Source organism: Microcaecilia unicolor, chromosome 2 (assembly GCF_901765095.1).
Source record: "Microcaecilia unicolor chromosome 2, aMicUni1.1, whole genome shotgun sequence".
NCBI classification, from domain to species: domain Eukaryota; kingdom Metazoa; phylum Chordata; class Amphibia; order Gymnophiona; family Siphonopidae; genus Microcaecilia; species Microcaecilia unicolor.
Window position 1 is genome coordinate 193,983,751 of NC_044032.1, and position 26,551 is coordinate 194,010,301.

General features: G+C 43.2%; 1 protein-coding gene across 1 annotated transcript in view; it reads left to right on the plus strand.

The window, feature by feature from the left end:
• ROR2 (receptor tyrosine kinase like orphan receptor 2) overlaps positions 1-26,551 on the plus strand; it is a 535,539-nt gene that overhangs the window by 247,961 nt on the left and 261,027 nt on the right. The window contains exon 2 of the mRNA XM_030193600.1: positions 13,092-13,169. Coding sequence (XP_030049460.1) covers positions 13,092-13,169 — 78 coding nt within the window. The remainder of the gene's footprint in view (positions 1-13,091; positions 13,170-26,551) is intronic.

The window sequence follows — 26,551 nt, forward strand, 5'->3', positions numbered from 1 at the left end:
CCCAGTGTGGTACCAGAACCAAACATTTTGCCTACCTGTGGCATAAACAGATGTGCTATCTGCAACATAATGGTATTGTTGGAAATAGGTAACTTCTCAAATACTGTCACATTTTGTTCTAATTAAAATAGCCCATGGTCTTATGGTTGTTGGGCCTGTAACTGGGTTTGTAGTCAAGAGGCTGTAATATTCTGTTGTCCTGTTTCCCTAATGGGAAAATGCATTGTGTAAATGGTGACCCTTAAGCCTTTCTGATAGGACAGTTGAATGTTGCTGTGGCTTCTGGGTCCTTAAAAACATACAAACAAAAAACAGGAAGTTTGGGCACTATGTATAATCCTAAATGTTCCAAATAGCTTCCTCTCTTGTCCACCCCCCCTCCCCCAGGAGATCAGAAAAAAAAATTGTTCTGTTTAAGACAGCTTGACAACTTGAGATAGGACTGTGGTTTAGAAAGTGGAGTTGTGGCTGGAATTTCTTGTTTTGGGTGTTCAGAATGATGACAAGATAAATGACATCTTGTACATAGGTCATGCCTTGTGTGTTTAAAAATAAAAGCATATGTGATTTGAACATAAAATGTAAGATATGATGTTGATTAAAACTGACTATAATCATATCCACTTTTCTTGAGGTTTTTACTCCTATTGGATTAAAAAAAATATATTAAAGATCAGGCTGAATCTTAACCAGAGCTGTGCCCACTATATTTAATGTTACCAAATAGAATTACTATGGGGAAGTTAATAACATATTTTCCCAATAATAAACAAACCTTAATACATAAACAGAAAATCCTCAAAATAAATTAATCCAAAAATAAGAGACAGTAAATATTCACTAAAAATGCTCAGAACTAAATTTCTAACTCAGCCACTAGCTGACTTACACAGCAACAGCGTTCATTCATTGCACAGATCACAGATAGCCTCAAGCTGTGTCTTCATTTCAAATACCAATCCATAAATATAAACTTCAAAAATCCAAAACTGAAGTAAAATAATACAAAGAAGGAGGATTTATCTGGATGTGCTGGCTTCAATGCTGGAATCAGCCTCTGACCGCTTCATAGCAAACTTCACATCCCACCTAAATTACATGCTTCAGCAAGGTCTCTTCCACAAGGAATATGGCAACATCCTACTAACCCTGATACCGAAAGACTCCAAGAAACAAACGAAATCACTAACTACCGTCCAGTAGTGTCCATCCCGTTGTTAGTCAAATTGATGGAAAGCATGGTAGCCAAGCAACTCACAGACTATTTAAACAAATTCTCAATATTACACGAATGGCAGTCAGGTTTTCGCCCCCTCCACAGTACAGAAACAGTACTACTCACTCTTCTAGCCAAATTCAAACAGGAAATAGCAATAGGCAAAAACATCCTCCTCCTCCAATTCGACTTGTCTAGTGCATTTGACATGGTAAACCATAATATATTAATAAGGCTACTAGATACGTTTGGGATCGGTGGAAATATACTTAGCTGGATCAAAGGTTTCCTAAACACAAGAACATACCAAGTAAAATCAAACTCAAACATATCATCACCGTGGAAAGCAGACTGAGGAGTACCACAAGGATCACCGCAATCACCGATCCTCTTCAACCTAATATGACCCCACTAGCCAAATCCTTATCCAACCAATGCTTAAACCCTTTCATCTATGCAGACGATGTCACAATATACATTCCTTACAAATCTAACCTGACAGAAGTCACCAACGAAATCAAGCTCAGCTTGAACATCATGGACTCTTTGGCTACTGTGTTTCAACTAAAACTCAACAAGGAAAAAACACACTGTCTCATCCTCTCATCCCAACACAGCACAGACAACCCCACAATTATCAACACCCCAGACAACACCCTCCCTATCTCAGGCAGCCTGAAAATCCTCGGTGTTACAATGGATCGCAACTTAACACTAGAGAGCCAAGTGACATCCACGACAAAGAAAATGTTCCACTCAATGTGGAAGCTCAAACGTGTGAAGCAATTCTTCCTGAGGGAAACATTTCGCAACCTGGTACAATCAATGGTACTAAGCCACGTAGACTACTGCAATGGAATTTATGCGGGTTGTAAAGAACAAACCTTAAAGAAACTCCAGACTGCTCAAAACACAGCAGCTAGGCTTATCTTCGGAAAAACGTGATTTGAAAGCGCAAAACCCCTCCGCGAAAAACTACATTGGCTCCCGATCAAAGAATGCATTGCTTTCAAGATCTGCACCCTGGTTCACAAAATCATCTACGGTGAAGCCCCGGGATACATGACAGACTTGATCGACCTACCAACTAGAAACACATCTGAATCAATATGAACATACCTAAATCTGCACTACCCAAGTTGCAAAGGACTCAAATACAAATCAACCTACGCATCCAGTTTTTCCTACATAAGCACAAAACTGTGGAACGCATTACCAAGAACCTTGAAATCTACGTACGACCACCTAAACTTCCGGAAAACACTAAAAACGAACCTGTTTAAAATGCCTGATCTCTGCAACACAACAAAACTAAGGAACGTAATGGACATAACACAAATCTTCCGTTAGACGATGCCCTAATGTGGTTGTGCCACGTGAACTTACCACAATATCATATTGTATTTGTTCATACCAGAGTCTGCAAACGCCTCTCTGGTACTATGTAAGCCACATTGAGCCTACAAATAGGTGGGAAAATGTGGGATACAAATGTAATAAATAAATAAATAAATAAAATAAAGTTCTTCCGAGTCGGTGATAGAAAATAAAATAGTATCTTCTAGCATGCTGTGCAAATTCAGTGCTCTGTAAATTCTGAATGCCCGATCCTGACATAGCACTGTGCTTTGTGAAATTAGTCTTCAGGAGATCAGACATATCAAACTATTCCAAAGTCACATTTTAAACCAAATTGTTATCAAATATTTAGCAGCAGAGGAAGGGAGCAGCTATAAAGGGATTCAGAAAATGTGGAAGGGTGACAGAGGTGGGATTCATTAAATGGCACCCAAATTTAGGTGCTGGAAAGATCTGCACTAAAGTTGCATTCTCTAAAGCAGTGTTTCCCCAAGTCCAGTCCTGGAGTACCCCTTGCCAGTCAGGTTTTCAGGATATCCACAATGTATATGCATGAACGTGATTTGCATGCACCTCCTCCATTATATGTAAATCTCTTTCATGCATATACACTGTAGATAATCTGACGGACAAGGGCTACTCCAGGACCGGACTTGGGGAAACACTGCTCTAAAAGTTGTAAATCCTGGCGCTCAACCCAGAAATTCTGTAATACTGTGTCTAAAGTTTTGGAACGCCCTCAACCTGCCCAGGCACCTACCTAGGGAGGTACGATATTGGGCATCTCCCTTTCCCACCCACTGTGGAACCCTGAGCCTGAACTTGCAGCAGTCATGAGAAACTGAAAAGACTTGTGGGCCTGTCTTCAGCACAGGTGCACTGAAAGTGATGCTAGTTCTGCCCCCTCCAAGGCAGACTTCCTGTATCTGTGGAAGTAGGAGTTTGCATTGCTTTAAAGTGTGCATGATCTGCAGGTAGGTCCAGTGTGTCTTTTCAGTTTTATCATGGCTGCTGCAAGTTCAGATCTGAGGTATTACAGGCAGGATAGGGAGATGCTGGACTTGGAGGAAGTGGAGAAGTTGGAAGGGACATGTTGAAAATGATGGGACTGTGGCAGTTGGAATGAGACACAAAAGGGGGAGATGCTGGACTTGAGGGGTTTAATGAGACAGAGTCAGCATGGTTTCAGCCAAGGGAAGTCTTACCTCACCAATTTGCTTCATTTCTTTGAAGGCGTGAATAAACATTTGGATAAAGGTGAGCCAGAAAGCTTTTGATAAAGTTCCTCATGAGAGACTCCTGAGAAAATTAAAGTCATGGGATAGATGAGATTCTGGTGTGGATTAGGAATTGGTTATTGGACAGAAAACAGAGGATAGGGTTAAATGGTAATTTTTCTCAATGAAGGAAGGTGAATAGTGGCGCGCCACAGGGATCTATACAGGGACCAGTGCTATTTAACATATTTATATACGATGAGTGACATAATTAAATTTGCAGATAACTCAAAACTATTCAAGGTTGTTAAAACACACGCGGACTGTGAAATATTGCAGGAAGACCTTAGGAAATTGGAAGAGTGGGCTACCAAATTGCAGATGAAATTTAATGTGGACAAATGCAAGGTGATGCAGATTGCAAAGAATAATCCGAATCATAGTTATCTGATGCTAAGGTCCACCTTGGGGGTTAGCACTCATGAAAAGATCTAGGTGTCATTGTAGATAATACGCTGAAATCTTCTGCTCAGTGTGCGGCAGCAGCCAAAAAAGCAAACCGGATGCTAGGAATTATTAGGAAAGCGATGGTGAATAAGATCGAAAATACTGTAATGCCTCTGTATTGCTCCTTGGTGTGACCGCACCTTGAGTATTGCGTTCAGTTCTGGTCTCCATATCTTAAAAAAGATATAGCGGAATTAGGAATGGTTCCAAGAAGAATGGCCAGAATGATAAAGGGGATGGAACTCCTCTTGTATGAGGAAAGGCTAAAGAGGTTAGGGCTTTTCAGCTTGGAAAAGAGAGGGATAATGGGAGATAGATTGAGGTCTACAAAATCCTGAGTGGTGTAGAAGTAAATCGATTTTTTTACTCATTCCAAAAGTACAAAGACTAGGGGACACTACTACTACTACTACTTATCATTTCTCAAAGAAGTTACATGGAAATACTTTAAAAACAAATAGGAGGAAATATTTTTTCACTCAGCGAATGGTTGAGCACTGAAACTCTTTGCTGGAGGATGTGGTAACAGTGGTTAGCATATCTGGGTTTAAAAAAGGTTTGGACAAGTTCCTGGAGGAAAAGTCCATATTTTGCTATTGAGACAGACATGGGGAGGCAGCTGCTTGCCCCAGGATTGGTAGCATGGAATGTTGTTAATTGGGTTTCTGCCACCTTCTGACCTGGCTTGGCCACTGTTTGGAAATGGGATACTGGGCTAGATGTACCATTGATCTGACCCAGAATGGCTATTCTTATGTTCTTATGAACCAATAGGAGGTTTAGTAAGATTTTGAATGGAAAAAATGAGATAACTTACCTGAGAAACAGCAGCATGAGATCCCTTCCTAGACTGATGAAAAGGGACATGAGATTTATTTACTTTATTTATTCATGACATTTATACCCTGCATTAGCCTGAAATAGACTCGAGTTCTATAAACAATAAAGTGAATAAAACATAATACTGTACAGAATATAACACAAATTACAATAAGTTCAAGAAACAAATTAATACATGTGCAGTAAGTAACCAGGGATTTAGACTCGTAAGTGCATAAGTGTTGCCATACTGGGACAGACCGAAGGTCCAATAAGCCCAGTATCCTGTTTCCAACAGTGGCCAATCCAGGTCACAAGTACTTGGCAAGATACCAAAACAGTACAATACATTTTATTTATTTATTTATTTGTTACATTTGTATCCAGGTAACAAACAGAAGAGGGGGAGATTCACTTCAACTTGTGCAGTACAACAGTAATGAGGAGGCGAATCTGTTCACACAAAATATTGTGCAGGGTGCAAGAATTAAGAAGAAGAGGGGAAAGACCTCAGAAAGGTGACACACAGCAAGACTGCTGAAATTGTGCAGTCTTGCTGTGTGTCACCTTTCTGAGGTCTTTCCCCTCTTCCTAATTCTTGTACCCTGCACAATATTTTGTGTGAACAGGTTCGCCTCCTCATTACTGTTACATTTGTATCCCACATTTTCCCACCTATTTGCAGGCTCAATGTGGCTTACATAGTACCGTAACGGCGTTTGCCAGTTTCGGTATGAACAAATACAAGGTGGTATTGTGGTAGAATAAGGTTCAAGTCTAGTAAATGCATGGGTGAACGTGGAGACGAAATTAGACTGGAAGAGGGCAAGTCATTTAACCCTCCATTGCCCCAGGTATGAATAAGTACCTGTATATACTATGTAAACCGCTTTGAATGTAGTTACAAAAACCACAGAAAGGTGGTATATGAAGCCTCATTCCCTTTCCCTTCCCCCCTTTGGTAGATTTTTTTTTTTTGTGTGGATGTGTTTTTCTCTTTTTCTTTTTCTATAGTATTGTTTTATAATAAAAACTACACTTATTAGAGGTTTCCATCGCTTTGAGTACATCGCTCTGAGAACAAATTGTGTGGGGTCTTTTACTAAAGCTTAGCTTGTTATCTGCAGCAGGGCCCATAGGAATAAAATGGGCCCTGCTGCAGATTACTCGAGCTAAGCTTCAGTAAAAGACCCCCAGTATTTTTACTTTAGCAGACTGTACATTGTACTTGTGTGTATTTTTCTTTGATCACTATAATAAAGACCTCGTTAAAATAAAAAAAAAAAAATAATAATAATGCTCAGCGTGCATTTTTTTTCTGTGCCCAAATTTGGATGCCATTTACTGAATTTAGTCCTAAGTGAGTTGTAAGCATAGTTTCCAATATTATTAAATAAAAAAGGAACAGGAAAGAACTACAAATTATCAATAGGCAACAGAGAAAAGAAGATGTGCTTATTAACCCAGTATTTACTGTATCAGCAGACTACTGAATGCCTGAGAAAATAAGTAAGCTTTCTCGAGTGCTCTAAATGTATAGAATAGCATAAGTATTAGTATTCTATAAATTTGTACACACAGTTGGCACATTAATTAACGTTACTACCCCACAGGGGAAAATGTCCTCTACCCGGAGTACTATTATATTCAATATATTTCTTTAACGCACTCCTTACACCCGTATACTCTTAATCACACTTTACTTTGTACACAATCATTTTTCATTTTATTTGTGTATGCTATAACACTTTACAAACTGTTAAATTTGGCACTCCTTTCATCCACCCTATGTGCGTTCACAATCACACAGGTTACCCCTATTGATTTACCACATGAGACATACAATGATGCAATACCACTGAAATACATCACATGTCTACTTAAAGACTTATAAATTCACAGCTGTATCTGCTCAGCTGAATTGTTGTACCGCTGGGGAATCTACCCCAATCAATGACTAGCATATATTCATGTCCACAGTGCTTTTTATAGTCCAACAATGTCCAACAAAATCTCCTAATGAGAGCACTACATCTTCTTGTCACAATGATATTTCATTGACCAACGCACTGTTACGGGCTGGATAAAGGCTGCTACACCACGCCTAGTCCACCAGGAATTTCATTGATCAATCTTCCTTAGCTCCGCTGGTCCTCAATGCGAGACCGCATTTCGGTATGACCTTCTTCAGGAGAACCACATCACCCGTTCTATAAAGTATCATATAACACTGTCTAGCATACCCAAATAGGACAAAATATTCCCATTTAACTTCACATTATAATCCAATTACCTTTCAAAACTGCTCACTGCTGTTAGCCCTCGGGACTTTCACCCCAAGCCGTGAGACTGGATATGATGTCAAAACGTAACAACGTGCCAATACAAGCAGTGTGTTAAAAATACTAAACGCTCCACCCTTTCCATGATGTCACCCATTATTATACCCACTCCACTTCTAGGTTTAAACCCCTAGGGGCAACGGTATCCCATTGGAAAATATACCGTTGTTCCAAATTAAATAAAAGGGTATTAACATCCCCTCCCCACTGTGGGGGTGCGATTTGTATTAATACCAGACATCTAAGATCATCAATGGCATGCTTATAGCTTATCCAATGTGCTACAAGAGGATTCTCTTTTTTCAGATTCCTAAGGTTGCTCACGTGTTCCGCAAGCCTGTTCTTCAATTTCCTTTTTGTATGCCCTATGTAGTATTTCCCATATGGGCATATAATACAGTATACCACCCTCTCGCTAATGCAGCTGGTGATAGACTGTAGGAAAAACTGTCAACTCAACCCAGGAATCTTAATGCGGTTAGTGCACACCGCGTACTTACAATATATGCACCGACCACATGGGGAGTGATGACCCTCGTATCCATACCTGGTAGATTTTTTTAAATAATTCCCCTAAATTTGCTTTACGGCGGTAAGCATATGACCTTCCCCTGTAGCTGTAAATACAATATGTTGGTATAGACTCGGCCCTCAGACAGGGGGAAACAGAGCAGCAGAAAATATGATTGAACCCTATGGATTACCTTGGTTAAAAATATTACTACACTGATTCAAAATTGCCCTGATATTTGTAGAAAGAATTTGTCTTGTCTATTCCTGTTGCTCCCTCATCTTTAACTAAAGCCCATGGAAACAGCCATAGCTGTGTGACTGCAGCTTGTTGGCCAGTGAACAGGACATTGAAATGTTTTTCCTGCTGGCATACCTCAAGCTGATGATACTGAGCTCCTAAAATGGGCTTTGCTATTGAGATTTATGGAAACCTGGAGGCTTTCATACCTAACTCCCTAAACCAGAGATACATATATTTTAAAATAGTGACAGCTCCTTGTGGTTTTTTAAAAATGCTCTTACCATCCTGTCTGCACAAAGAAATCCTGAAACAAGGTAACACAGTAACTCTGCTCCTAAGAGCTCGAAATTCAGTGTTACTTTGATAATTTGTGACTCTCAATTAATGACTACTATTTTCTTTATAAAATAATTTATTTTGATGACCAGACCCCAGAACGTCTGTCACAAAATTGATTACTTTTTCAGGGAAGAGCCCCCCCGCCCCCCCTCCTCCACAACACAGCTTCTGCAGCCTATGACTACCAGCCTTGGCTACCCTGTAAGGATGGTGAATTGCCCACAAAGATGTGGTTAGAGGGACAGGATCAGCACAGCTCTTTAATAATTGTAGCAAATGGTAACCACCTCTTCCTTTCCCACTTTTGGCTATCTTTGCCGGTTAATTTTCAGTTGCTGTTTATTATAAGTGTAGTGGACTTCTCAGATTAGTGGGGCTGAGAGATACCCCAGAGGCCTGTGCACAAAAATGTTAAGTAGGATCTGTGGCCTTAACTCTGAATACACATAGATTACCAAAGGGTCCCCTAATGGCAGGCTAAAATGTTAATAATATTAGTGGCTGGGAGACTGTTCCTTAATTATAATAAAATTCACCTTTATTGGGCTCTCCAAAAAATGTACAAATATATACAAAAGAAGGGATAGAAAAGGGATTTGATTTGTGTGGAGGAGTGGCCTAGTGGTTAGGGTGGTGGACTTTGGTCCTGGGGAACTGAGGAACTGAGTTCGATTCCCGGCACAGGCAGCTCCTTGTGACTCTGGGCAAGTCACTTAACCCTCCATTGCCTGCCGCATTGAGCCTGCCATGAGTGGGAAAAAGTGCGGGGTACAAATGTAAAAAAAAAAACAAAAACGAGGCAAATAGTCCATAAGAACAAAGTGAAATAATTAGAAAAGTTATCAGAAAGTTTGAAAGAGTTCATAAGGTCTTGGTCTCCGGTGAGCAGCGTTTTGTACTTCAGTCTCGTATATTCATCACCTCTTGTTGCAGACTGGACAGTCATGTGTGCCTTTTACCTCTTTTAGGTTGATCAGTATTTATTTTGCATTTCATTAGTAGCAGCCCTCTCAGGGCCATTGTTGTGTGGGGGGGAGGGGGTTGCAAACAGGGCAATTGCACTATAGTCCCAAGTGTACCTGAATGAGGAAACACAGCTTGATTTGATTGATTATTTATAACCCACCCCTATCCAGGGCGGAGAACAATAGTACTGCATAAAATATGTAATTTTATGTCTTCTGTTCTTCTTATTGTAAATACTAAAGGTCCAAGCCGAACAACACATCCTATATAATAATTTGCACCTCCAACGTTCCATCGCTGTCTGGCTGCCTGGGTTTGTAACATCTCATGATGTCATCCAGTCTCCAGTGTTCCATTCCCCCTCACTGCCCTGCCCTCACGTCAGAATGTAATGACTTCAGAAGGCGGAACAGTGAGAGGGAAGGGAACACTGGAGGCGAGCTGATGTCAGGATGTTACTAACGGAAGGGAAGCCAACCAGAAAACGATGAGGTACAAAGGAAGAGAGAATCGCGGCACATCGAGGGCAGGGCAGAACAGAATTGATGGACATGGATGGGATTGGATGGGAGTAGTGGACAGGAGAGAAGAGAATCGTGGGACATGGATGGGAGGGCAGGGAAGAGGAGAATCGCTGGACATGGAGGGGAGGGGAGGGGAGAGACAAAAAAATCACTTACAAGAGAGCCTTCCTAGGGCCCGTTTCATTGTTGAGGAAACGGGCTGGGTTCCACTAGTAAGCTAATAAGTAGCAAAAACAAAATAAGCTGAATCTCAGCTCTTCAGGCACATAATCCAAATACAACAAATGGTCCTTCAGCTACATTTAAACACAGACAGCTGGGCTTCCTTTTTTAGTCTTAAAGGCAACTTGTTCCATTGTAGGGGTCCCTCAATAGGAGAACCCCCCCCCCCTTTTTTCATCTGATCCAAACATAGACGCTGCAAGGCTGGTATTACAAGGTCACAAGCCAAAGTCGATTGCAAAGATCGTGATGGCATAGACCATTTCACTGTTTGTTGGAGATGAACAGTTTAGCGCACAATATACCATCAATCACAAATTATATTTTACATGGTAATTGACAGCTTGCTGGTAGGCCTTGAGGCCCTCTCCCAAATTTCTGCCCTGGGACTCAGCTTGTTTAACACCAGCCTCGACCCATCTCCTTTATCAACCCCGCCAGATAACAATTTATTTTGGGCATGGATTGGGCCTTCTTTTTTGCTCCTCTCACTCTCTTTGGAGCCAATGCAAAAAGCTAACATAGACAGAAGTTTACAGTTAGTGCCACATTTGAACGCAACTTTCTGGACATATGAGGCAGAAAAGGGTTTTGTACAGAAGCAAAACCTCATTTTAGGTACGGGGGGGGGGGGGGGGGGGGGGGGGGGGGGGGGAAGGGGGGATTAGGGAGACTGAAGGCAGAAAAAAAACAGCTTTTCTGAAGCCGGTTGTAATGCTCTACCAGCAGCTGGCCTGGTCATTTAAAGACTGACCAGGCCAGCTGAAAACTGGCTAGTTGGCAACCATATTTTGCTCTAAGGGATGGGTAACCCGTCCCCACCTACTGTAGTTCTACATGTTCCTTTCTGGATCCCTCTATGAGAGGAAGACCAGGCCCCTCCTTGAACTTATACTTCCCTCAAAATATAAAATTTCAATTCTGTTGGGCCATTTTTTCAGAATAGACCACTCCCTATTCAGATTTGATTGACATCTTTCTGGAGCAGGGCCCCAGAATGATGATCCAGCAACTGCATAGACAAATACATTTTGGCAGCCTGCTACTATTTACGTAAGCTTATAAGAAGTTATTTCCTGGTTTTTGTTTTTTTAAAGCTGGGGTGGAGGGGGTAGACAAATCACAAAAATGTTCCTTCTAAATAAGATAATTCATCTGAATAACAAGATTTCATGGCATAATTTTGTCTTTCCTTTCCAAAACCAAACACTGGATATGGTCCTTCATCAGATGCTTTGTAAATGTCCAGAAGCTTGCGTGACAAAGCCCATTATGTTAAGTCTCTAAAGGTTACCACAACCTGTCATGAGTAGGAGCAAAGTCATTTTATGCCAAACAAGAGAGTAATTTTATAAGGGTATTTTGCATTTATGAGAGCGAACCTATCTGGGAGTATTTGTGGCATTTTGGAGCATTGAATTGGGGAAAGTGGCAGGGTTGGATAGCCTGGGCTCACAGTTTTACAGGGTCATTGGATTCCCTGTGGTGGGACTGCTCCAAGCAATATATGGGGCAAGCCTTATGTTTAATTCACAAGAAAGGAACCGCAGCAGGCTAGATCCTATTGACCGATTTCTTTAATCGGTATAAAGATATTAGCCTCAATTTTGACTTTTCAGTTGGAAGCAGTAATCCTTGTCTTAGTGGAAGATCATACAGGATTGTTAGAAGGGTGAGTGGGATAAAGAATGTACAGTATGTAGATTGATACCAGCCTTCACCCAGGGTGAAGGTAATTTCGAGCCTGGATGCTGAGAAAACATTTAATAAAATAATATTGAACTCCATGTTTTGGATGTTGGAAAAATGGAGTATTAGAAATAGAACGATGAATTTAACTGCTATATTCGCAGCTTAGGACAACACTTCTAATCAGTGGGATAGGGACACAGGAATTTGAGTTGAGAGGGACCAGACAAGAGTACCCTTTGTTGCCCTTGCTTTTTGTGCTTACCCTGGAGCATAAGACGGGAAGAAGGGATAAGAGAGATAATGATGGGTGATCAAACGTTAAAAATCTGCATGTTCCTAGGAACACTTCAGCAGAGTGTGCTGGTGGTTTGGGATCTATTAGGTCAATCTGAACAGTTTGCAGGGCTAAAGGTGATCCATAGCTGTGGTGAGGGCCTTTTCCTGTTCTGGTGGGAAAGTGAGGAACTTAAATATCTGAAAGTATGGATTCCTTGAAAGCTGAGAAATTTATATAAGATGAATATGAAGGAAGTGAGTAATAGGACAGTGAAGCAGTTAGATCTCTGGAAGAATCTCTCACTGACCTTATTTGGCAAGCGTGCAAGATTTAGCTGCTCTACAAACACAAATAGGTTTACATGGAGGGGGAGAAACGTTAGAATACATTGGGATAAAATGCAAAACTGTAAGGACCTAGATGGGGGGGGAATGCCCGATCTTGAGGTGTATAATGTCACCTGCCAGTGGAGGAGTGGCCTAGTGGTTAGGGTGGTGGACTTTGGTCCTGGGGAACTGAGGAACTGAGTTCGATTCCCGGCACATGCAGCTCCTTGTGACTCTGGGCAAGTCACTTAACCCTCCATTGCCTGCCGCATTGAGCCTGCCATGAGTGAGAAAGCACGGGGTACAAATATAACAAAAATAAAATAAGTGTGTGTGGAAATGGTTCTCTTTTCTTTTAATTACTGTGTATGTATTTGTGTGAACTGCAGAGAACCTTGGGATATTACAGTGTATAAGGCAATATATGGAAATTGAAACTTCCTTGAAGAATTATTTTTCTTTTCCCGAGAAGAGCAAACTTGAAAGTCTGACCTACTGTAGTACATTAAAACTGTTTTCTTCTTTTTCTAGGTGAAATGGAGTTACCAGACTCGAATGATCCTTTGGGGCAAGCAGATGGCCATGACAGACTAATTGCAACACCTAAAGGTAAAAAAAGTCTTCCTTCATAGCTCAAATACTGCTCTGGATCAACATTTTTTCATGCACAGATGTTACTATTCATGACCTTTCTGGGGACCTCATAAACCCTATTCTTTAGGAGTCACATGGAGCACGCACAGATCTTGTTCCCTTACAGTACAACTAGAAATGACTGCTTTGCTTGAGGCACTACTGGTGCTCGTTTTCACTTGTATTGGAGAATACTCTAGTAGATGCTAGCAGATAAAAACCAGTCTACAGTGGAGTGCTTCCTTTCTTTAAACTGCTTGACAAAAGAGAGCTAAGAAATTACATTTTCAGTGAAACTGCAAAGGCAAGTATGGGTTGGGAGCTCTCCTATAGAACAGGTTAGTCATTTGACCTAATTTCTTTGTGTTAAGCTATACTTTTGTGAAAAGCTCCAAGTAATATTTTTAACGTAGCTGTAATGGGAATTTGCTTTTTTTGGCTGTATGTTAGACTAGCGACTGTATAAAGTCATTTTCACTCATATGTGGCCTCTTACAAGATACCGTGATGACATAATGGTGTGTACCTGTATGGTAGAAATGTACAGGGGCAGAATTTGGGCACAGCATGGGGAAGAATTCGCAAGTACACATGTAGATTTTAAAATAAGCTAATCTTCTCCAGAGCAGGTGTAAATGTCCAAGCCTAGATTATTAAAGGCGCAATTTCTACCATATATGCAAGTGGTAGATATTTATATTCCTCACTTTCCCCATCAAAACAGGAAAAGGCCCTCACCACCACTCTGGCAGTACATCACCTTTAGCCATGTAAACTGTTCAGATTGCCCTAATAGATCCCAAACCACCACATAGAGGCATGTTTTCAAAGCACTTAGACTTACAAGTTCCATAGTAACTTAGGGCCCTGTTTACTAAGGTGTGCTAGCATTTTTAGCGCATGCTAGCGCTAGAGACAGGCATAGGAATATATGGGTGTGTCTAGTGCAAATGCACGGTAAAAACACTAGCGCAACTACAGTGTGGCTTAGCAAACAGGGACCAAAGTGCTTTGAAAATGAGCTCTATAGGCACCTAATGTATGGATCTACATGCTCTCTTAAACTTGACACCCCTTATCCTCCAGATATCAAACTCAAAAAAAAAAATCTGTAAATTATCTTCTAAATTACTGTTGCCTAATGAACTGAGAGGTATTTGGGTTGGCATTTTAGTTAATATACTATCTACAATGGGGACAATTTTACAGCGCTTTTTTCCATGTGTAGGGCCTCTTTTAAAAATAGAAAAGTAGTGTTTTTACAAAATTGTGTGATCATGTAAGTGTGTAAAAAAATATGTACATCGAAATGTGTATCTACTTCTAGGAATCTGAGTAGGCATTCCTGAGGTATAGTTTGGCCACAGCAGATTCAGAAGTGTGAAGAATGTGCTTATTTTATAAGAAAGTGGTGCTCTGTCTTCCAACATCAATATTAGTTGTGTAATTGCATAAAATATGTTGTTTTTGTTTGTGGGGCCAGCTCAGAGCCAGTATTCACTAGGGATCAGTGGCAAAAAAAACCAATCCACCTTCTCCTCATTCCACTGGCACATAATAACTCTGCCCAGGCCAGAACTGGGATTAGAACCAAAAGTGTTTAGTAAAAATAGTCTTGAAAGCAAAAACAAAACCCTTCTTTGTATCTTTTTATTGCAGTTACTTCTCCAAGTGGGTTTACCACAGATGGGAGAGCACCGCTATTAGTTTCGTTATCTTTGTAGATTCTGGGCAAGTCCTCTGTATCCCCTTCTGCTTCTCAGGACCAGGGTCCATTGTTCCCTCTAAGCTGAGCAGGAGTCCTCCACCTACAGTCCTGCCAATGGGGGGTGCTGTTTCACTATCACATTTTCAGTAGTGATGGACAGGCAAGCTTTGCAAGATACCAGGGTACTTGCCTGTCTCTAGAAACTGAAAACACAATATTGAAGCACCACTCCCTACTGGTAGCAGTGCAGTTGGAGGACTCCCGCTCAGCTTAGAGGGAATAGTTTTGGGGTCCTCTGTTTTCTTTAGTTTCTCCAACTGCTCCCTCTACAGAAGGTGGGCTAGTTCTCTGTTATAACCTGCACATTTCAGGCATGTGCAGGAGCCTCAACTACCCTGTCATTGCTTACCCACTCCTTTCTCCTTCTGGTATAATGACTGGGCTAGCCAATTGTCATCTTCCCCTTACTCAGCAATGTAACAGCCAGGAAAGCAGAACAAAAGACAACAAATTCACACAGGGCTGGGGGTTTACACCAGTCACAGTTTTCCTGCAAAAGTTCTCTTCCTACCATTATCTCACTGGTCATGAGAGCTCTCCCCTTGTTCTGGAAATTATGGAGGCGTTCATAAAAAAGACCAGTATTTTAGTAGAGGCACTAAAAGCTCTGCTGTCCACATAGAGCAGAACCATAGAGGTCTCTACATAAGTATATGCACATATAACCCCTAGTTCTAGAAACTTCCACGCCCAACGTTATGTTTGGCGCTCAAAATTGCAAGTGTAGGTTATAAAATAAGGGCAGTTGCATGCGTAACTTAATTGTTTAATGAGCTACTAATTGGCTTTGAACCAATAGTTGGCTATTGTTGGTGTTGGTGCTGCTATTTTATATATTTGTTAATTTGTATCCCACATTTTCCCACCTATTTGTAGGCTCAATGTGGCTTACATAGTACTGGAGAGGCCTTTGCAGGCTCTGGTGTGAACAAATACAGGGTGATGTTGTGGTAAGATCAAGTTCATATGGCATAGCCACATTAGGGAATCGGAGAACGGAAGAGTTGTGTTATGTCCATTACATGCGTTAGTTTGGTTGTGTTGCAGAGATTAGGCATTTAAGTTGGATCGGTAGGGTATGCCTTTTTAAACAGGTTGGTTTTTAGTGTTCCGGAAGTTTAGGTGGTCGTACGTTGTTTTCAAGGCTTTTGGTAATGCACAAACTGCCCTTAGTTGCTATTCTGTAAGATACAAGCTCAAAATCGATAGCGCTCAACTGTAAGGAGGGAGGGGGTGTGGACTTAGGAAGAGCACTTATGTGCACATCTGCTAGAATACTGTAAGTTACACCCTTAACTACCTACAGTTATGTGTGAGCACTTACACTAGCTATTGAACAGTGTTTGCACCTAAAGTTAGGTAACATAGTAGGTGACAGCAGAAAAAGACCTTTACAGTCCATCCAGTCTGCCCAACAAGATAAACTCATATGTGCTACTTTACCTGACCTTGATTTATATCTACCATTTTCAGGGCGCAGACCGTAGAAGTTTGCCCAGTACTAGCCCCGCCTCCCAACCACCGGTACTGCCACCCAATCTCCGCTAAGCTTCTGAGGATCCATTCATTTTGAACAGGATTCCTTTGTTTATCCCACACATTTTTGAATTCTGTTACCGTTTTCATCTCCACCATCTCCCGTGGGAGGGCATTCCAAGTATCCACCACTCTCTGATAATTGCCAATTAGTGCTCATTAGTGTAATTGCTTCTTTTCCTGGTATAGAGACTCCTAGCATTGCTTGGATGTAGGGACCAGTGATGTAATGATTGTTTATAGATAGGTACTGTTTCTTTTCAGGTATATAGCACCTCTGTACATATGCTAGTATTCTATAATGGTAATTGCACACTTAATTTCTGGTAAAGAATTCACATTTAGGGGGAAATTCTATATATGGTGCCTAGAAAATCCATTCAGAAAATATTTCCACTTGCCTATATTTAGACGCGGTATGTAGAATATGCTTAATTGATATCCTGGTGCCTTAACCTATGCGCCTCCATTTATCCCAGCGAAAACGTGGCATAAATCCCTGTGTGTAGATTTATATGCACTGGCCTGTATTCTATAATGAGCGTAAAGTTTGGAATGCCTTTCCCCACCCATAACCACACCCCTTTTTGCCTGCACGCATTAGAATTTAGGCGCAGTGTGTTACAGACATTTACATTTAGCAAGTTATGCATGTAAATTCTATTTATTGAAAATTAGTGCTGTCAACAATGCTGATTGGCTTGTTAAGCCAATTAAGTTACGCAGGTTGTTACAGAATATGCTTGAATTTCGGCAGGGAACGCTAGGTGCGCTATATGGTATCCGGGGGTTAGTGCATATCATCTTGATGTCTAACTTTCGGCCATCTGTAGAGAATTTTTCCCGTAGAGTATATACACAAATTTATACCCATCAGAGCAGGTGTAACTTTATGCATCATCATTTGTGCATTGTTGGAGTTGCTGCCAGGAGTCTATTTTATAAGGAGACTAGTAAAAAAGCCCTGTTTCTGATGCAAATGAAATGGGGGCTAGCAAGGTTTTCTTCTGTGTGCATGTGGGAGTGTGTGTGTCCCTGCCCTCTCTCCCTTCCACTGTGCTGTCTGTCCCCTCTGCTCTCTGTCCCCTCCCCTCTCGGAGTCAAGTCCTTCAGTGTTAAGTTTCCTGCTGTGCTGTGTTTGTGTTACAGAGATAGTGAGGGCTTCTGCCCTCTCTCCCCTCCCCCCTCTGAGTCCTTCACTGTTACAGAGAGAGCGATTTGATTTCATGCTTTGCTGTGTTTTCCTTCACTGTTTGTGTTACTGAGAGAGTGAGGGCGGGGCAGACACTCATGGGGAAACCGGATATCTCTCCCCCTTCACACTTCCGGCTGGAGGCTTCATTTAGAACGTTGGTGGTGCCTTTTATATATAGAGATATAAATGCCTCTGTTATCTTTATAAGAATAGGTGTCCTAAGATTTATTTATTTATTTATTTATGTAGATTTTGCTCACACCTTTTTCAGTAGTAGCTCAAGGTGAGTTACATTCAGGTACACTGGATATTTCTCTGTCCCAGGAGGGCTCACAATCTAAGTTTGTACCTGAGGCAATTGAGGGTTAAGTGACTTGCCCAAGATCACAAGGAGCAGCAGTGGGATTTCAACTGGCCACCTCTGGATTGCAAGACCGGTGCTCTAACCACTATTTTTAAACTAGAAAATATGAATAGCAAGTACACATTTGAGGGGTGGAGGGAGGTGTGAAATATTAAGTACCATGAGCCGGTTTCTGCCTGGTGTGTGGATGTGTTTATTACAATAGCACAAATATATGCATGTGTACCTCCTTATATCTCCTGTCCTTAAGAACAGCTGTATTTTTTCAAATAAAATGTAAACCTTTCTTGGAGATAGTTCAATTAGATCTAGCATATATTCAGGAGACATGCCAAACAGTATTTTGAAAATGAGGGTGCTATTCTTGAAAAATAATCTTGCCATGTTAGCATTTCAAGCAGTGGGGTTGCTCTTTCGTATTTCAACTTTTTTTAATATCAATCTTGCTGCTGTGTTTTGAACGGTTTGCAACAATTTTAGCATGTTTTCTTTGCATCCTACATATGCTGCATTACAATAGTTTAGTTGTGATAGTATCAATGCAACTTGATAACAGTGATCATAATATGATCAGGCTTGATATTAGCTTTGGAGTAAGTGTAAACAGGAAATCCAATACATTATCGTTTAACTTTCAAAAAGGAGACTATGATAAAATGAGGAGAACGATGAAAAAAAACAGGCTGCGAGGGTGAAAAATTTACATCAGGCGTGGATGCTGTTCAAAAATACCATCCTGGAAGCCCAGGCCAAATATATTCCATGTATTAAAAAAGGAGGGAGGAAGACCAAACGACAGCTGGCATGGTTAAAAAGTGAGGTGAAGGAAGCTATTAGAGCTAAAAGAAAATCCTTCAGAAAATGGAAGAAGGAACTGACTGAAAATAATGAGAAGCAGCATAAGGAATGTCAAGTGAAATGCAAAGCGCTGATATGGAAGGCAGAGATTTTTGAAAAAAAAATTGCGCTGGAGGCAAAAACACGCATATTTTTTGGTATATTAAAAGCAAGAAGCCGGCAAAAGAATCGGTTGGACCGCTAGATGACCGAGGGGTAAAAGGGGCAATCAGGGAAGATAAAGCCATAGCGGAGAGATTAAATTATTCTTTGCTTCGGTCTTTACCAAGGAAGATTTAGGAGAGATATTGGTGCCAGAAATGGTATTCAAAGCTGACGAGTCGGAGAAACTGAACAAAATCTCTATAAACCTAGAGGATGTAATGGGGCAATTTGACAAATTAAAAAGTAGGAAATCTCCTGGACCAGATGGTATTCATCCTAGAAAACTCATAGAATTGAAAAATGAACTGGCGGAACTATTTTTAGTAATTTGTAATTTATCTTTAAAATCGAGTGTGGTACTGGAAGATTGGAGGGTAGCCTATGTAACGTTGATATTTAAAAAAAGGTTCCAGGTGATTTACTTAATTTGTCTATTTGGCTTAGTATGTCTTCTAGGTTCACCGAGATTTCTTTCAGTTCCTCTGCATTGTCACCCTTGAAAACCATTTCTGGTACAGGTAGATCTCTTACATCATCTTCAGTAAAGAATTCATTCAGTTTCTCTTTTATGGCCTTGTCCTCCCTGAGTGCCATCTTGCTCCTTGATGATCTAATGGTCCCACTGATTCTCTCTCAGGCTTTCTTCTTCTGATATATCTGAAAAGGTTATCACTTGATGACACCTACTTTTCAGCTCATATAGCTACTTCCTCACAGGGAGATGGCACTCTCCTGTTTTCAGTCCATGTGGCCAAATAACATTGCCTTATGCTTTCACATTGTGCAGTCCAGTGATTATGCTGCTCTAAAGAGCTGATTTGACTTGCCTTGAGCTGCAAACAGCTCACAGGATACCAGTTGCCCAACCCTGGATTAGCCACAAATCTGGGAGCTGACCATTCCCCCACCCCCCCAAGCATTCAAGCAGGTCAAAATAGTCAGAGTTTATGAGCCTAAACAGACTTTAGGATGTTTCTATATTCTACCATTGCCTCCAGTCTGCTGTTTTGTCCTGTCTGAGTTGAAAAAAATGTGGCCTGGAATTTTTAGTGTGCTTTGTTTTCTGCCATACTTTTTTTTTTTTTTTTCTGAAACCATTTTCAGGAGAGGTGCTGTAGTTAAGCACCTATGTTTTAAAAGGTTTTTGTAGCTGCCCAGTTACAAACCCTGAGTCTGTGCTTAGCCTAGGCCTGTGGTTTCAGTCAAAGGAAGTAATTAGTTGGGTATATTTTCCAGAATCGTTTTGTTTTTCCTCTGGAAGTAGGTCTTATGTTTGTTTTCACTTTGGACACGGTTACCATTTGTACCACGTCTGTGGGGTTCTTTTTAGAGTTGCACATCAGCCAAGTTGAACCAAAATTGGCTAGTTTGTAGGGTTCCTGGACCCTGATGGATAAATATCAGTAAAGCATAGCACTGTAGCACAGCATTCATTCAGTCTGACTTTCATGGGAATCAGGAGTGCGTTTTATTTACAGTTCAAACACACCCCAGTGCATTTTAAACTAAGGGGAATGGATGATTTTTCATTGTACTTTGCTCCCGGATTGACATGACTCTTTCCTCCGAACCTGTGAGTAGAATCGGTCATTCACAGGGGCAGCTGTGCTATTTCCTTCTATGAGGGATCCTCTGAGCCTGGCTTTATCAGCTAGACCCATCATCCCTGCTAAACCATCAGATGAAGGATGGGATGCCCAAAGAACTATTAAGAGCTGTCACACCAGGTGTTAAATCCTTCAGCAAATGATGCTACAGGCTCAGCCTCTTTTGCAGACCTGCTTCTTATGCCAAGCCTATGGAATATCAGGAGACACCCTGACGGGAGAACAAAAACCAGGAAATGGGAATCAACAGGGTAAACTAGGCACAGAAATGGAACTGAGACAGGAACAAGAACAGGAGCCAAACCAACAAATTCATGAGGTCATCTTCATTCAAATGTTGGACCAGCCTGGCCTGGATTTAGGCATAAGCAACTACCTAGGATTCCATATTTTGAAGGCACCAAATAACACAGGCCAAAGAGGAGCTTGCTTAAATTAGTTTTGTGGCCATGTGCTGCTTATAGGAGACACCACTGTGGCACACTTGTCTTACTCTGTACCTTTTCTGGCTCTCCGATCTTTGGGGGTCTCATATATCCCCCTGCCTCCTACTCTCTGCAGTCTGCTGCGTGGTCTTGGCTATGGGCATCAAAATATTAAATCTGGCCCTGAGACTAGCAAATTTTGTCCCCCTGGCTTTCCTTATATTTTGACCTAAAAAGGAGCACACCCATTGCTCCATTGGACCCATTGGTCCACTGGGAGCTTACTTCTATAGACATGTCTGTCTTACTGAGGCTCGGAGGATAACTAGCCTGTGGCTGCATTCTTGACCGTGTAGTTCCTTTTAGGGATGTTCGCTCTTGGGAAATGTCAATGACTTTCCTTGTTATTTTCAGCCTGAAATGACAGGAAAAAACACAAAATTATATATATATATATTTCTGTATCTTAAATAGTTCATGCTTTTCTCAACTATGTGCACTCTTTAGAACACTATCGCTGAAACAAAATTTAAAAAAACAAAATAAAAGAAGACAAGCAAATGACATGGGAAACTAAAGAAAATGGAAACTTGTGGGCTGTACACAGTGGTGTAGCTAGGGTTGAATAGGCCCTGGGTGAAAAGATTAAGATGGGCTCTTATAACAGTATCTTTCCCAAGATAGTAGGGACTTGGTGGGGGAGGGGGAGCCCCTTCAAAGCTCCAGTAACCAAATCCAACAACCCCCTCCCCACACACACATTTTAGACATATGTTAAAAAAAACTGTCTTAATAAAGCAACATTAAAATCCAGGACTCAAACAGTAACTACCCTACCTATAAAAGGCAGCACTCTAGAATACTGGTATACTTCTGCTGAAAATACAGAACAAGGCAGACTGCTACACATCCCTACACGGTAGAGAATGACATGGGGACAGTTTGTTCCCATCCTGCCCTGTCCCAACCCCACCCTGTCCTTGCAAGATTTGTTTGATCCCATCTGCTCAAGCCTCGAACAGTTATTTTATATTTAAACCATTTTATTAAAGTATAAAAAGAAACAATATTCTGTACAACTGTTGTTTTATAAATCACAATAAAACCCCTGTCTCTCCTCCTTCCTCACAAATATCCTCTCCACTATCGGGAAAACTGAACAAGTCAAATCAATATAGAATGCCATATATAAAATTCATGCTAACTGAATACCTTGTTCACACATACACATGCACACACATGCCAAATACATAATAACTGACCAAAAATGATAAACATATATTAAATCAAAGCCCCAAGAAGCCACACCAAAGAAATAGAAAAAGATTAATTTCCTCCTATACCGTGTAAAATATAAAGATCACACATGCCAGGGATGGTGTTAGGGGAGTTCAACTAGGACATCTGTACCCTGGCCAGGGAGAGCCTTAAACCTGGTGGAAGGTGAAGAAGGCACAGCGTGATATTGGGCTTTGGGGTCCTCTCCCTGTTTTCTGTCCTGGGCCCCAGCCATGTCTAACACCACCTCTGGCAGGATACACTTTTGAAATCTGACTTATTCTAATTACAAAATAGAAAATAATTTTTTTCTACCTTTTGTTGTCTGGTCATTTTATTTTTCAAATCATGTTGGTCCCAGGCTCTGGTTTCTGTTTCCCTCTGTCTTCTCAGCTCTCTCACCAGGGTCTTCTGCCCATCTGACATTTTTTCTTTCTTCATCCTCACCATCCATCTTCCATGTCTGTGTACCTATCTTTCCCCATGTTCAGCATTTCCCTTCTCTGTCCCCTATACTTCCCTGTCCAGCATCTCCCCATATTCATCACAACCACTCTAGGTACCTATCCCCTCCCCCTGTGTCCAGTCTCACTTTTGTATGTCCCTATGCCCCCCAAGTCTAGCATCTCCCTTCTGTGTTCCTATTCTCCCCCAAGTCTAGTATCTTCCTTCTACATCCATATACCCCCTCCCATGTCTGCCATTGCCCCCTCTGTCTCTATATTGCAGCATCTCCTCTTTGTCTCCCTGTCATTTTGCTCCTCTCCATGCCTGTCATATCCCATCTGTTTCTATATACCTCCCTGGATCTAGCTTCTCCTCTCTCTTCTTCCCCACACCAATGTGTCTCTCTCTTTTCCTTCGCTGTGTGTTCAGTATTTCACTCCCTCTTCCATCATCTTGGTTCGGTATCTGTGTTCCCTTCCCTTCATGGTCCACCCCCATGAGTCTAGCATCTTTCCCCCCTTCCCTCCAGCAGCCCCCCATGGGGCCAGCACCCCCTTCCCTCAAGAGCCCCCCATGGGTCCAGCACCTCCCCCTTCCCTCTAGAGCCCCCCCATGGGTCCAGTACCCCCTCCCTCCAGCAGCCCCCCATGTGTCCAGGATCTCTCTCTATTCCCCTTCATTAGGCTCCAGTACCTCCCTCTCTTTCTTCTCTCTCCAGCTCCCCCCATGGGACTCAAGCACCTCTCTCCCTTCTTTCCCTCCTTCCAGCCCTCCCATGAGACCCAACACCTCTCTCTCCCTTCCTTCCCTCCCTCCTTCCAACCCTCCCATGAGACCCAACATCTCTCTTCCTTCCTTCCTTCCTTCCTTCCCTCCCTCCTTCCAACCCTCCCATGAGACTCAACATCTCTCTTCCTTCCTCCCTTCCCTTCCTCCAGCCCTCCAACACCTCTCTCCCTTCCCTTCCTCCAGCCCTCCCGTGGGACCAACACCTCTCTCCCTTCCCTTTCATGGGATTGGCACCTCCATCCCTTCCCTCCCATGGGACTGGCACCTCCATCCCTCCCTTCCCTCCCTCCAGCCCTCCCATGGAACTGATACCTCTATTCCTTCCTTCCCTCCCTTCCTCCATCCCTCCCATGGGTCCTACATCTCTATCCCTTCCCTCCAGCTCCAGCCCCCTCCCCTTCCTCCCATAGGTCCAGCACCTATGGATCCTTCAGTTCCAGCACCCCTCTCTCCTGCGGGTCCAGGACCTCTGTCCCCCTTCAGCTCCTGGCCCTCACTCTCCCTTCTCTCTCCCAGCCGCACCCCCCCCCCCCTTGGGACTCCAGCAACTCTGGCCCTTCCCTTCAGCTGCACCTCCATTCCCCCTCCCATGGCTCCAGTACCTCTGTCCCTTCTCTTCAGCTCCAACCCTCCTCCTTCCTGCCCAGCCATGGGTCCAGCACCTCTGTCCCCTTCAGCTCCAGCCCTCCCTCCTATGGGTCCAGCACCTCTGTCCCCTTAAGCTCCAGACCCCCTCCCTCCCTTTTGCTTGTCCAGCACCTCTGTCCCTTTCAGCTCCAGCCCCCTTCTCTCCCTTTCCTCCAGTGCTGCCTCCACCACGCAGGTCCGGTATTTTGTTTTGCGAAACAGGAAGTTACATCAAAAGGCAGGAGCCGGCAAAGGGAAGGTCCTAGAGCAGGCCTGTGGGGATCCTCCTCGCGGCTCCATAAGGTAGAGAGATGATGTGGTGGGGAGGGGGAGGGAGGAAAGAATACACATTGAATGCCGGCCCGTGGTAATCAATTTTTTTTTTAAACCGCGGGAGCAAGACTTTTTTTCCTGAGAGCAGTAAAAAGTGTTCTCCTGCACTTGTACTAAATGTGGTAAATGTTTTTTTCCATATCATAATGCTGATCAATCCATAGACTGGTGGGTTGTGTCCATCTACCAGCAGGTGGAGATAGAGAGCAATCCTTTTGCCTCCCTATATGTGGTCATGTGCTGCCGGAAACTCCCCAGTATGTTCTCTATCTCAGCAGGTGGTGGTCACACACAGCAGCAGCTCTGGCTAGGTCTCCAAGCCTAATCTTTAGGTTTTGTTGAGTACCTGGGGTTGAGGGCTCTTCTTGAGCAAGTGCAAACCTGGTGGCGCCAGGTCCCTCCTTTTCTCCCCCCTCCCGCTGGCTCCGTTAAAAAAAAAAAAAATTTTGGACGTCCTTAAAGGCGTTTATTTCGACGTTTATTTAAACGTTTATTGCAGCTACTCACTGGGACACCAGGTCGTTACAGCTCGGAGCGAGAAGCAGGTAATTTTTACCTTTTTATAGCGGGCAGGGGGTTCCCCGATCGATCTCCACGTGGCCTATGGCGTCGGAGGGCGAGGGCGCGAAGAATCGCTCCCCGGACCGCGTGTGCGCTTCTAGCGGGGATGCGGGGGTCTTAGTCTGATTCGCCCTTGTTGGGTGTCAGTTCGGAGGCCGGTCAGGGTCCCGGGTCTTCCTCCGGTGCGGCGGTTTTTCCTGCCATAAACACCCATCCCCCGCTGCTCGCCTCCGCCATCTTGGCCAGCCACTCTGCTCGGACGGCTTCTTCTTGGGCCGCCCTTGAGCTGGGAGATGTTAATGCCATGGCCGCCCTTGATTTGGGCGACGGCAAAAAAGCGGCTAAAGTTAAGCGCCGTTCTTCCCGCGCGGCTCCTTCGTGGAGTGTCACGCCGGACGCCATCTTGGATGCGCAGCATGTTTCTCCCCCGCTCTTGCGAGCGCCGGTTGAGGGTGCGTCTAGGACTGTGGCCCAGGCTGCTGAAGTGCACAGTCTGGGGGGTTTCTCCCCCGAGTTTATTTTGCTGTTGCATCAGGCCTTCCTTATGCAAAACGCTGCCCCTTCTCCCTTGTCCGATAAAGGGGTTGAGGCCCCCGGAAGTAAACGCCCTCGGGTGGATTCCCAGGCCTTAGAGGACTCTGTTTCCTCTGATGTAGATGAGGGCAGCGTATCTGAGTTCTCCCAACGGTCCTTTGGGGATTCCTTGGAGGAGACGGATTCCCGCTCGGATGGAGCGGATGACCCCTCTGCAGCGCGGATCTTTCGCTCAGAGATTTGCCCAACCTGTTAGTGCAGGCCATGAGCATTTTGAAGATTTCCTCTCCAGAGGACGTCTCTCCCTCAGCCCCTGTTGGCTCCGCCATTATGCTGGGGACGAAGCGCCCGCCTAGAACCTTCCACGTGCATGATGCCATGCACACCTTAATTTCGGCTCAATGGGATGTCCCGGAAGCGAGCCTCAAAGTGGCTAGGGCTATGTCTCGCCTCTATCCTTTGCCTGAAAGTGAACGGGCGGCCTTTCTTTGGCCTACCGTGGATTCTTTAATCACTGCGGTGACTAAGAAAACGGCGTTGCCGGTGGAAGGTGGCACGGCCCTAAAGGACGCCCAAGACAGAAGACTGGAGGCGGCCTTAAGTTCATCCTTCGAGGCGGCTGCCTTAAGTTTGCAGGCCTCAGTTTGCGGCTCCTATGTGGCCAGGGCGTGCCTCACGATTGTGCAGCGGGCTTCCCCCTCGGATCCTTCCTTGAGGGCTGGTTGGCCGGCCCTGGAATCGGGCTTGGCTTATTTGGCAGACTTACTGTATGATGTCTTGAGAGCCTCGGCTAAAGGTATGGCTCAGACAGTCTCTGCGCGGCGGTGGCTTTGGCTGAAACATTGGTCTGCGGACCACGCCTCTAAGTCCTGCCTGGCTAAGTTGCCTTTTA